We start from the raw sequence: 12,703 nt of genomic DNA on the forward strand, positions 1-12,703 counted from the left end.
TCATGGTCTCTGTGTGTTTCATCCCGACACTTGTATTACATTTGGCGTAGTCGGCAGGATGCAACATTCAGACACAGAGATGGCGGACCAGTCTGTGACCGAGCTCGGCAGGGGACATATACCCTAGGGGGCAATGCTCAGCAATCTTCCCAATTTCACAGGGAGCAGCTTGTCGCTCTGGGACTGGGTCGAGGAGCTGAGAAGCATACTGCGCATGTATCTCCAGCAGCCTTGCATCCCAGCCAAGCTAGCCCTCCAGACTCTTGACAGGGAGGCCCGGCAGACTGTTAGGTACCGCCGACCTAGGAACCGTGACACTGTGGCTAAGGTGATAAAAATCTTGGAGGACATGCATGGTGACACCACGGACCTAGGGCCCCTTCGTATGCTTTTGTTCCAGCGGGTCCAAGGGGAAAAGGAGACCATAGCTCAGTATGTTAATGCATTGCAGGAAGTGATGACCCATATTACCAAGAAGATCCAAGATGAGCACAGAGGATTAGGTCCATTGGACGAAGTGCTGCGTGACCAACTCGTTGCTGGGCTGAGGGAGCCCTCTCTGAGGTAGACCTTTAAAGGAGCACCTACACCTGAGTCCCGATCTGGGCTTCCTTGAGGTCGGGGTTGAAGCTAGAATCTTGAAGAGAGACCCCTGTTCTCACTGCCAGGTTCCGGAGTCATGAAGTGGTCACCCCTGAGTAAAGCCACACTGAGCCCGACTAGGTGCGGGAGATACCTCAAGAGATCCAAGACATTCGAGGTGCGCTGTGCAAATCAAGGAAACCCCTGCTGTCATCCCTCCAGCTGATCACACGGCCTTACATGAGAGGAGATCAGAGCGGGAAAGTCGCTCCTTCCGAACTCCATCACGCCACATATGTAGTCCATCAGTAGAAGGGGAGCCAGAGTGTTGGACCTGCAGTGGAAGGGTGCATATCTCAAGAGCCTGCCCGAGTCGTAAAAGGAGGAGACAGGCGCACCCGTTAAACTAATGTGCACCACGGTTGTGGAGCATACCGTGGAATTTCAAGCCTCAGAGGGTGAAAGAGAGAACTCTGAGAGTATGGTCTTCAAGAGACCCTTTACCTGGGCTGAATTCAATGGGCAATGCATCCGCTGCTTGATCGACATGCAGTCTCAGGCGACCACAATGCCTGAGGCGTATTTTCAGAGTCACTTTCTCGAAGTTGCTCGTTCCAGAAAAGAACACACTGTAACATCCCTGGTGGCATGCTTGCATGGTGCACCACCTCCCACCATGCAAGACCGCAATCTTACCTGTCAGTCCATGCTGCACTCTTTGTTTCAGTACCTGCTGTGTCCATGTCTCTTGTCTGATTGCTTATGGCGTCGGCGCGGCTTTCTGCTTGTTTCTTATAGCTACTGTGTGCACAGTCCTAATGCGTCCCCAGCCTATTACTGTGAGTCACTGGATGCTTAAACCCCCTCCACCCAGTAGGAGGTGCCTGAGCAACACTTTCCATCTGTTTGTTCCTTGCAACTTAGTTGCCAGGTCCTGTCCTGTATCTAGTCTGTTTCTGCCACCCTGGGGGCTGTATACCCAGGCATGTTACCTGTACCTGTGATGTTAGTCAGTTTCCGCCACCCTGGGGGCTGAGTTCCCAGGCTCGTTTCTGTATCTCGTTTCTGTTTCAGCTCCTGTCTGAACAGTGTCCTAGCCCGTTTCTTGTTTGTTTCTATGTTTGTATCTTCCCTTTTCCTGCAGTGTCTGAACCTGCACCTAGCTCTAATTCGTTGTCTCTGTACTTCTGTTTGTGAGTTTGGTGTCCACTCACTACTTTATTGTAAGTACCTTGTGTGTATCTGGTTCTGTTTCCCTGCCTCCGTGTTTACCTTCTGTGTTCTAGCTATCTTCCTATGTTTTCTAGTCTGTTCCATGTGAACAGAGCCCTGTCCTGTCTACCTGCGGTTCCGCTCTGCTCTGCTTGTTTACCGCACCTGCGGTTCCGCTCCGCTCTGCTTGTCCACCGCATCTGCGGTTTTGCTCCGCTTTACTTGTTCACCGCATCTGCAGGTTTTGCTCTGCTTTGCTTGTTTACTGCATCTGCAGGTTTTGCTCAGCTTTGCTTGTTTACTGCATCTGCGGGTTTTTCTCTGCTTTGCTTGTTTACCGCATCTGCAGGTTTTGCTCTGCTTTGCTTGTTTACCGCATCTGCAGGTTTTACTCTGCTTTGCTTGTTCACCGCACCTGCGGGTTTTGCTCTGCCTTGCTTGTTCACTGCATCTGCAGTTTTGCTTTGCTCCGCTTGTTCACCGCATCTGCCGGTTTTGCTCTGCTTTGCTTGTTCACCGCATCTGCCGGTTTTGCTCTGCTTTGCTTGTTCACCGCATCTGCGGTATTCCTCTGCTCCGCTTGTTCACCGCACCTGCGGTTTTGCTCCACTCCGCTTGTTCACCGCACCTGCGGTTTTGCTCCGCTCCGCTTGTTCACCGCACCTGCGGTTTTGCTCCGCTCTGCTTGTTCACCGCACCTGCGGTTCTGTTCTGCTAGTCCACCGCACCCGCGGCTCTGTTCCTGTATCCCAGTCTGAACTGGTCCCTATCCAGCCAGCGTTCATGCCTGCCAGTATCTGCCTGTCGGCATACCAGCCGTACCTGCCTGTCTGCATATTAGCCGTGCCTGCCAGTGTCCACCTGTCTGCATACCAGCCGTGCCTGCCAGTGTCTACCTGTCTGCATACCAGCCGTGCCTGCCAATATCTACCTGTCTGCATACCAGCCGTGCCTGCCTGTGCCCGCCTGTCTATATGCCAGTCTTACCTGCCTGTTCCTGCATTCCCTGGTGTGGGTCAACAGCTGTGACCGGGGTCTGACCTGGAGTAGCACCTGGTCCCTCTGCTCGGTTCCTCCTTGGTTCACGGAGTCGACTGAGCCGCCGTGCAACCTTGGTCGAGCCGGGTTCATACTTAGTTACGCCCCTCCAGGCACTCCTCGGTTCATGGTCCAGAGGGATCACTAATCACGCTCACGCCAGTCAGTCCGGGCGTCAGCGTAACACACACTATCTGACTGGAGCCAGCTAATCAACTGCCTATCTCAGTAGCAGGGGTAGTGTGGATGTTTGTCCAGGTGTGCGGAAAAGAAATGTGCTGACAAAGAGGAACAGTGCTGACAAAGGGGTCGGAAGAGGAGGACCCATTGTAACCCTGAATGTGCTAAAAGAATTTGTAAGGCCTAGTTTGAGTAAGTTAGAGTAGGGAGTACAATTGGGGGAGAAAGGTTAAACTTAATGGACCTAGGTCTTTATTATTCCACCTATGTTACTATGTAAGTGGGACTGTTCTTGGCTGAGGGTCCCGGTAAAAACAACTGTACCCATGCCACTCGTGGCCCAGTCAGTAAGAAGGTGTTTCAGCAACTCGTGTGAATTGGCCAAATTCTGAAGTTACCTGCTGCCTCCCAGTATCTCTGCAAAGTATTGATTCTGCCCAAAGCCACGGTGACACTAGCAGTGGGACAGACTGTACTCACTATGCCAGTACTGGCCATGTATCCTTAGAGGGTGTAGACGTCCAGATTGAGCTGATAGAGGGAGAAGAAACGATCTCCGAATTACTGGTTGCCTGCACCCTGGCCATCATGTGATGGCAAGTTTATACAGTACCTGTACACTGTATAAACTTAAGTGGAGCAAGTCTACAGTTGTTGCCCCAACAAGAGGTGGCTGAGTTTGCATAATGCCAGAAGATCTCACCAGAGCTGATGCTATAGGGCTGACACATGTGGGAGGAGATCCACGGACCTTAGCGGTGTCGCTTGACAGTCAGGAAAACAGAAGCGAACCACTGGCTAGAGGTCACCTCTTGGAACAAATGGAGGCCAACTTTACACAGTTTTCCTTGAGGCAAGTTGGACAGGTTGAACAATTGTTACAGCTATATTGAGGGGTGTTTGCACAACATGAACATGACTTTGGGTGCACCCAGGCTATTCAGCACAAGATCCCTACAGGAACCGCAGATCCCATTCGAGAAGAGAGGTATCAGCAGATCCCACCTCAGATGTACCAGGAGGTGAAAGAACTATTGGCCCACATGCGGCGCAATGGTGTGATCCGTGATAGCCAGCGTTCCTGGGTGGCCCCCATCATGTTAGTTAAGGAAAAGGATGATATGCTAAGGTTCTGTGTGGACTACTGGAGTCTGAATGTGTGTACTGTGCAGCACTCCTATCCCTTGCCCAGAATCGAGGAGTCCCTGTTTGCATTGGGAAAAGCCAAATATTTAGCCAGTGGCTACTGGCAAGTCCCAGTTGATGAGAGAGACAGCCTTTGTCCTCCCTCTGGGCCTGTTTGAGTTCAACCGGATGCCTTTTGGACTGACAAATGCACTAGGGACCTTTCAGCATTTGATGGAAAGATGCTTAGGGGATCTGAACTTCTAAGCCACTTTGATATATCTAGATTACATAAATCATTTATTCAACCACGTTTGAAAATCACCTTAGCCAACTGGAGCAAGTGCTGGAGGGGCTTCAAAGACACGGATTAAAAATTAAGCCTCAGAAGTGTCACGTATTCAAGCGGGAGATTGAATACCTTTGACACGCTGTGTCTAGTGCGGGAGTTCAACCCACTGCAGAGAAAGTGGCTGTGGTACAGAAGAGGCAAACACCTATCAACCTAAGAGAACTGAGAGCGATCCTAGGGCTAGCCGGATACTACTGCAGGTTCATTAAGGACTTCGCTAAGATTGCAGTACCACTCAATGAGTTGTTGCGGGGGACGGCTGTTGAGCCAAACGTCAACCCATTCAGTGGGGCCCACGGCAAGAGGAAGCATTTCAGGCATTGAAGATAGTACTGACGGATGCCCCAATCTTGGCCTACGCTGACTTATTGCAGCCCTTTGTGCTGTACACCGATGGAAGCCTGTACGGACTGGGGGCAGTAATGGCCCAGGTACAAAAAGGAAGAGAGTGAGTGCTCGCAAATGCCAGTAGGTCTCTGAAAGACACGGAGAAGAATCCAGACAACTACAGTTCTTTCAAACTGGAGTTGCTGGCTCTGGTATGGGCCATGATCGAGAAATTCGCAGAGTATTTGTCGGGGTCAGAAATACACGTGCGGATGGACCACAACCCCCTGGCCCACCTAGAGAATGCGAAGCTAGGTGCATTAGAACAGTGGTGGGTCGCGAGGATGTCTAAATACCAGTACAGGATCTCTTATTGATCGAAGTCCCAGAACACACATGTAGATACCCTGTCCCGAGTCACCCAAGCCAGACCGAAGAGAAACATAGATGAAGAGCTTGAAGGTTCCAAGATCCCAAATTTCGGGCAGTTCACCACGGCTGTAGTAACCGATTTAGGAGTATAGAGAAGAGTAAAGACCCACCCAGATTCTAGACTGCTCAAGAGACGAGTGGATACACCTGCAGCAGGCTCATCTGGAACTAGTGAGGCTGAGAAAATGGGTCGCTTTGAGGTAAACGCCTGACCAGGAGGCTAGGGCTGTTTCACCCTCAAGTACCCTGCATATCTTGGGCCAGTGGAAAAGGCTCTTCCTGAAAGATAGCCTGCTGTGCTGAAGTATTCAACTCCCTTGAGAGATCATTGTTACCTGGAAAGTAGTGGCTCCAGAAGCTCTGGTAGTGCAGCTGGCTAAAGAAGCTCATGAGGGGTGCCCACTTTGGTGTAGAGAAGACCTTTCAGTGGTTGCAAGGACTGGTATACCGGCCTCAACTGCGGCAAGAGGTTTCAGGAGTTTGCTGAAGATATCACCGTTGTGAGCTGAACAAACCCCCAGGACAGAGGGTTCCTATCTAGGTTATCCAAACCTCTGCCCCTTTCAAGGTCCTCATGATCGACTATCAGATGATTGAAACTTCGTACAACGGCTACAGGTATTGCTTGGTGATGACTAATCACTTCACCAAGTTTGCGGTGGTGACTCCCAGGATCAGACAGCCGAAGCTGCAGCCAGAGCCATCTGTCAGGACTTCATCCGCATATATGGGTGCCTGAATCAAATTCACTCTGACCAAGGGGCCTGCTTCCAGGGGCGAGTGATGGACAAGCTGTATAGTATCTATGGAATTGATAAATCCTGAACCACGCCATATTATCCACAAGGGAACGGGGCATGTGAGTGCTTCAACTGACCCCTTTTGCAAATGTTGTGGACCCTGGAAGAAGAAAAGAAGATGAAGTGGCCCAAATTCATGTCTGAGTTGGGGCGGGTTTATAACAATCAAGTCCATGTCACTACCGGTTACACTCCTTACATGCTGATGTTTGGGTGAACTGGAGCTAGATTCGGAGGACCCCTGTCCGGGGCAGTAGTCTAGGTGCCTGGCTCAGAGGACAGCGACTTCGGACAGTAAGGAAGTTGGTTGAGTAGAACTTTCGGTAAGTGGAGCATTCAGGTCGATCCCCGATGTCTGTTGGACAACTCCAGCCAGGGGACCATGTGGAAGGAATTCCTTGATATAAATGCCTTGCACTCCGAACCGCAGGTAAATTTGGCGCCAAGCAAGAAAGCGGAGCAGTCGTGCTCTAGAGACACCGCTAAGTCCAGCGTGACAGGTCTCAGTGGGAAGTCTGCACCACCCAGGCGGCAGTCACCCCCTGGCAAGGTCTCCACCCCCCCCCCCCCCCACAAGAGAATTCGTCTATGCTAGTCAGGACCAGGATCCACACCCTGCGCTGGTTAAGCCTCTGAGACCCGGCATCGCCATTCAAGAGCTAAGGCCTAATCCTCTCCGCCCCAAACCTAAGAGACTACTGCTGACAGTCAAGCTGAGAAGACTGTGACAGGAGAAGCATGCCTGCGATTGCGGAGGAACAGCGTGAGGGAACAGGGCTGTCACTTCCAGCTTTCACCTACGGTACTGGGTCGGCTAGGACTAGCCTTTCAGGTTGGTGTGTGGGAGGCTCAGCGGGCTTTGATAGACTACGTCAGAGAGAGAGACTTGGTGACTCCCACAACTTGGCGTACCACATTTTGTGAAAAGAACATTACCGTTAATTAGTGAGACTTTCTTTGCTATTCAAAGGTTCTTGTTATTAGTTCTATTGTTGATTTGCCTTGTTACTAACACTAATTGTTTAAAGTCATTGCTGTATATAAATTGGGTTAAATTAATCCCTGACTGTTTTCCATCTCGTGATCTGTGTGTTGCATCCTGCTGATACCTGTATTACACCACCACCATCATCCTCATTCCCGCCACCATCCTTGTCTCCATCATCGCATGTCACCACCCCCATGCCTGCTGTAACCCTCATCCCTACGCCACCCTTATCCCTGTCACCCGCCTCATCCTCCACGTCATCCCCACCTGTATCATCCCCATCATCACACTTACCGTCATCCTAACCCTCATCTTCACTCTCATTGTCACCCTGATCCCCACCTTTATCCTCGCCCTCACTCTTTTCACCCTCATCTCTACCGTCATCCCCACTGTCATCTCTATCATCATCCTCATCCCCACCATTATGTGTGTCCTCTGGTTCAGGTTCCTCCGGGAACCTTTTTGTCTTGTGTTCAGGTCACCAGTCATCTTTGAGTCGTCTTCACCATCCCTGAGATTGCTGAGTCCATCTTTCACTTGTCTTCTCCAGTTGGTTGGATCTCATTCCGGCCTCTGCTATATTGTCCCCATCTATTTCTCGACATAACTTTAGGGTGGGTCCATCTGTACTATGGGTGACACTTGGTGCCAGAGAAGGCAGACAATACTCCTCTTATAACTCTGTCAACCTTTTCCTTCCAGCTATGAATGCAGTAACCCAATATATGGACACACTTTGAACCCCCACAACAAAGCGAAGGGGGCTTCAGGATCCTCTGGGGGTGAAGGAGCGTTGATTGCAGGTGGAGGTTCTATTCTTGGCATAGGAACGGATATTGGTGGCAGCATTCGGCTTCCGGCCAGCTTCTGCGGAATCGCTGGATTTAAGCCAACTCCGAACAGATTGAGGTAAATATATATTGTATAAAAATATACAAAGTATACACGTATGTGTAAGTATACATCAAAGATGAATGATGAGCAGAGCAGAAACAGTGTCCTGGGTAAGGAGAATGTTACAAAGAGAAATGGTCAATGGCGGGAATACAGTCCTATAGGCCAGGATACACGGAAAACAAATAGTTCACAGGAAAAATTCATGTCCCATCCACAAGGGGCAGCAAAGATCCAGAGGCTCCTCCCAAAGAAAGCCCACAGGGTGCGGCTGCAGCGTCGGCTCCTCTCTCACTATGGTCTGCATCTCGTTCTCTCTTCAGCTCTCTAGTTCAGACCAATATACAGGTGCATCTCACAAAATTAGAATATAATCAAAAGGCTAATTTATTTCAGTTCTTCAATACAAAAAGTGAAGCTCTTATATTATATAGAGTCATTACACACAGAGGGATCTATTATATAGAGTCATTACACACAGAGGGATCTATTATATAGAGTCATTACACACAGAGGGGTCTATTTTATAGAGTCATTACACACAGAGTGATCTATTATATAGAGTCATTACACGCAGAGGGATCTATTATATAGAGTCATTACACGCAGAGGGATCTATTATATAGAGTCATTACACACAGAGGGATCTGTTATATAGAGTCATTACACACAGAGGGATCTATTATATAGTCATTACACACAGAGGGATCTATTATAGTCATTACTCACAGAGGAATCTATTATATAGAGTCATTACACGCAGAGGAATCTATTATATAGAGTCATTACACGCAGAGAGATCTATTATATAGAGTCATTACACGCAGAGGGATCTATTATATAGAGTCATTACACGCAGAGGGATCTATTATATAGAGTCATTACACGCAGAGGGATCTATTATATAGAGTCATTACACGCAGAGGGATCTATTATATAGAGCCATTACACACAGAGGGATCTATTATATAGAGCCATTACACGCAGAGGGATCTATTATATAGAGCCATTACACACAGAGGGATCTATTATATAGAGCCATTACACGCAGAGGGATCTATTATATAGAGCCATTACACGCAGAGGGATCTATTATATAGAGTCATTACACGCAGAGAGATCTATTATATAGAGTCATTACACGCAGAGGGATCTATTATATAGAGTCATTACACGCAGAGGGATCTATTATATAGAGCCATTACACGCAGAGGGATCTATTATATAGAGTCATTACACGCAGAGGGATCTATTATATAGAGCCATTACACACAGAGGGATCTATTATATAGAGCCATTACACGCAGAGGGATCTATTATATAGAGCCATTACACGCAGAGGGATCTATTATATAGAGCCATTACACGCAGAGGGATCTATTATATAGAGCCATTACACGCAGAGGGATCTATTATATAGAGCCATTACACGCAGAGGGATCTATTATATAGAGCCATTACACGCAGAGGGATCTATTATATAGTCATTACACACAGAAGGATCTATTATATAGAGTCATTACACACAGAGGGATCTGTTATAGAGAATCTATGGGGTAATGTCAAGAGGAAGATGAGACCCAACAATGCAAACGAGTTGAAGGCTGCTATCAAAGCCACCTGGGCTTCCATAACCCCTCAGCAGGGCCACAGGCTGATCCCTCCATGCCACAGGCTGATCCCTCCATGCCACATTGCCGCATTGATGCAGTAATTGATGCACAAGGAGCCGACCAAGTATTGAGGCATTTGCTGAACAGACATTTCAGGAGAACAACATTTTGGATTTTAAAAACATTTTTCAAGCTGTTGTTATAAAGTATTCTAATTTACTGAGATAATGACTGTTGTGTTTTCATTGGCTGTAAGCCATAACCATCAACATTAACAAATAACCGCGTGAAATAGATCCCTCTGTGTGTAATGACTCTATATAATAGATCCCTCTGTGTGTAATGACTCTATATAATAGATCCCTCTGTGTGTAATGACTCTATATAATAGATCCCTCTGTGTGTAATGACTCTATAGAATAGATCCCCCTGTGTGTAATGACTCTATATAATAGATCCCTCTGTGTGTAATGACTCTATATAATAGATCCCTCTGTGTGTAATGACTCTATATAATAGATCCCTCTGCGTGTAATGACCCTATAATAGATCCCTCTGCGTGTAATGACTCTATATAATAGATCCCTCTGCGTGTAATGACTATATAATAGATCGCTCTGTGTAATGACTCTATATAATAGATCCCTCTGTGTGTAATGACTCTATATAATAGATCCCTCTGCGTGTAATGACTCTATATAATAGATCCCTCTGTGTGTAATGACTCTATATAATAGATCCCTCTGTGTGTAATGACTCTATATAAGAGATCCCTCTGTGTGTAATGATTCTATATAATAGATCCCTCTGTGTGTAATGGCTCTATATAATAGATCCCTCTGCGTGTAATGACTATATAATAGATCCCTCTGTGTGTAATGACTCTATATAATAGATCCCTCTGCGTGTAATGACTCTATATAATAGATCCCTCTGTGTGTAATGACTCTATATAATAGATCCCTCTGTGTGTAATGACTCTATATAAGAGATCCCTCTGTGTGTAATGATTCTATATAATAGATCCCTCTGTGTGTAATGGCTCTATATAATAGATCCCTCTGCGTGTAATGACTATATAATAGATCCCTCTGTGTGTAATGACTCTATATAATAGATCCCTCTGTGTGTAATGACTCTATATAATAGATAGCTCTGTGTGTAATGACTCTATATAATAGATCCCTCTGTGTGTAATGACTCTATATAATAGATCCCTCTGTGTGTAATGACTCTATATAATAGATAGCTCTGTGTGTAATGACTCTATATAATAGATCCCTCTGTGTGTAATGACTCTATATAATAGATCCCTCTGTGTGTAATGACTCTATATAATAGATCCCTCTGTGTGTAATGACTCTATATAAGAGATCCCTCTGTGTGTAATGACTCTATATAAGAGATCCCTCTGTGTGTAATGACTCTATATAAGAGATCCCTCTGTGTGTAATGACTCTATATAAGAGATCCCTCTGTGTGTAATGATTCTATATAATAGATCCCTCTGTGTGTAATGGCTCTATATAATAGATCCCTCTGCGTGTAATGACTATATAATAGATCCCTCTGCGTGTAATGACTCTATATAATAGATCCCTCTGTGTGTAATGACTCTATATAATAGATCCCTCTGTGTGTAATGACTCTATATAATAGATCCCTCTGTGTGTAATGACTCTATATAATAGATAGCTCTGTGTGTAATGACTCTATATAATAGATCCCTCTGTGTGTAATGACTCTATATAATAGATCCCTCTGTGTGTAATGACTCTATATAATAGATAGCTCTGTGTGTAATGACTCTATATAATAGATCCCTCTGTGTGTAATGACTCTATATAATAGATTCCTCTGTGTGTAATGACTCTATATAATAGATCCCTCTGTGTGTAATGACTCTATATAATAGATCCCTCTGTGTGTAATGACTCTATATAATAGATCCCTCTGTGTGTAATGACTCTATATAAGAGATCCCTCTGTGTGTAATGACTCTATATAATAGATAGCTCTGTGTGTAATGACTCTATATAATAGATCCCTCTGTGTGTAATGACTCTATATAATAGATCCCTCTGCGTGTAATGACTCTATATAATAGATTCCTCTGTGTGTAATGACTCTATATAATAGATCCCTCTGTGTGTAATGACTCTATATAATAGATAGCTCTGTGTGTAATGACTCTATATAATAGATCCCTCTGTGTGTAATGACTCTATATAATAGACCCCTCTGCGTGTAATGACTCTATATAATAGATTCCTCTGTGTGTAATGACTCTATATAATAGATCCCTCTGTGTGTAATGACTCTATATAATAGATCCCTCTGTCTGTAATGACTCTATATAATAGATCCCTCTGTGTGTAATGACTCTATATAATAGATCCCTCTGTGTGTAATGACTCTATATAATAGATCCCTCTGTGTGTAATGACTCTATATAATAGATCCCTCTGTGTGTAATGACTATATAAGAGATCCCTCTGTGTGTAATGACTCTATATAATAGATCCCTCTGTGTGTAATGACTCTATATATTACAAGTTGGGCTATCTCTATTGCCCCTCAGAGGATGGACTGTAGTAATAAATCGGGGGCATCAGACAGTCAGATCGGATGTAGACATACATAGAATGTGAGAGTGTCCCACTGCCCAGTGTAAGTGGTCAGCCATCGCAAAGGCACCAACATCTCTCACTTGGGTCTTAGAGCTGCTTTAATATGGAGTTGGCCCCTCTGCGAATATAACGGCTCCCCCTCCGTTTCCTACAAGATTTTGAAGGCGTCTGTGGGAATTTTTGTCCCTTCATCCAGAAGATAATTGTGGAGTCAGACCGTGATGTTGGGTGGTCCGGGCTCACAATCTCCATTATAGGATGGGGCTGAGGTCCGGGCTTTGTACTGTCGCTCATGTTCTCCCTCCATGTCTGTATGGAGCTTGTGCACTGGGCACAGTCATGGGGGACAGATAAGGGTCTTCCGAAAACTGTTCTCACAAAGCTGAAGCTACAATTGTCCTCTGTTTTTTGTGCTGAAGATGAAGATTTCCCGTCACTGGAGCGGAGGGTCCATGGCCGCCCCCTAATAACAGCCGATAGCATTATCCTCCTCCACCATCTGTACATCACAATGCAGTCAGGGGTTA

The 12,703-nt window shown here is 46.2% G+C and overlaps 1 protein-coding gene across 3 annotated transcripts in view; it reads left to right on the plus strand.

The window, feature by feature from the left end:
* Nucleotides 1–12,703, plus strand: part of LOC141189462 (vitamin D3 hydroxylase-associated protein-like) — a 79,500-nt gene that overhangs the window by 14,391 nt on the left and 52,406 nt on the right. For all 3 annotated transcript variants that reach the window (XM_073661146.1, XM_073661148.1, XM_073661147.1), the window contains one exon: nt 7,742–7,948. In XM_073661146.1, coding sequence (XP_073517247.1) covers nt 7,742–7,948 — 207 coding nt within the window. The remainder of the gene's footprint in view (nt 1–7,741; nt 7,949–12,703) is intronic.

This window comes from Phyllobates terribilis, unplaced genomic scaffold (genome assembly GCF_046119375.1).
Source record: "Phyllobates terribilis strain yellow unplaced genomic scaffold, ASM4611937v1 Scaffold_2__4_contigs__length_985480577, whole genome shotgun sequence".
In the NCBI taxonomy this organism is placed as follows: domain Eukaryota; kingdom Metazoa; phylum Chordata; class Amphibia; order Anura; family Dendrobatidae; genus Phyllobates; species Phyllobates terribilis.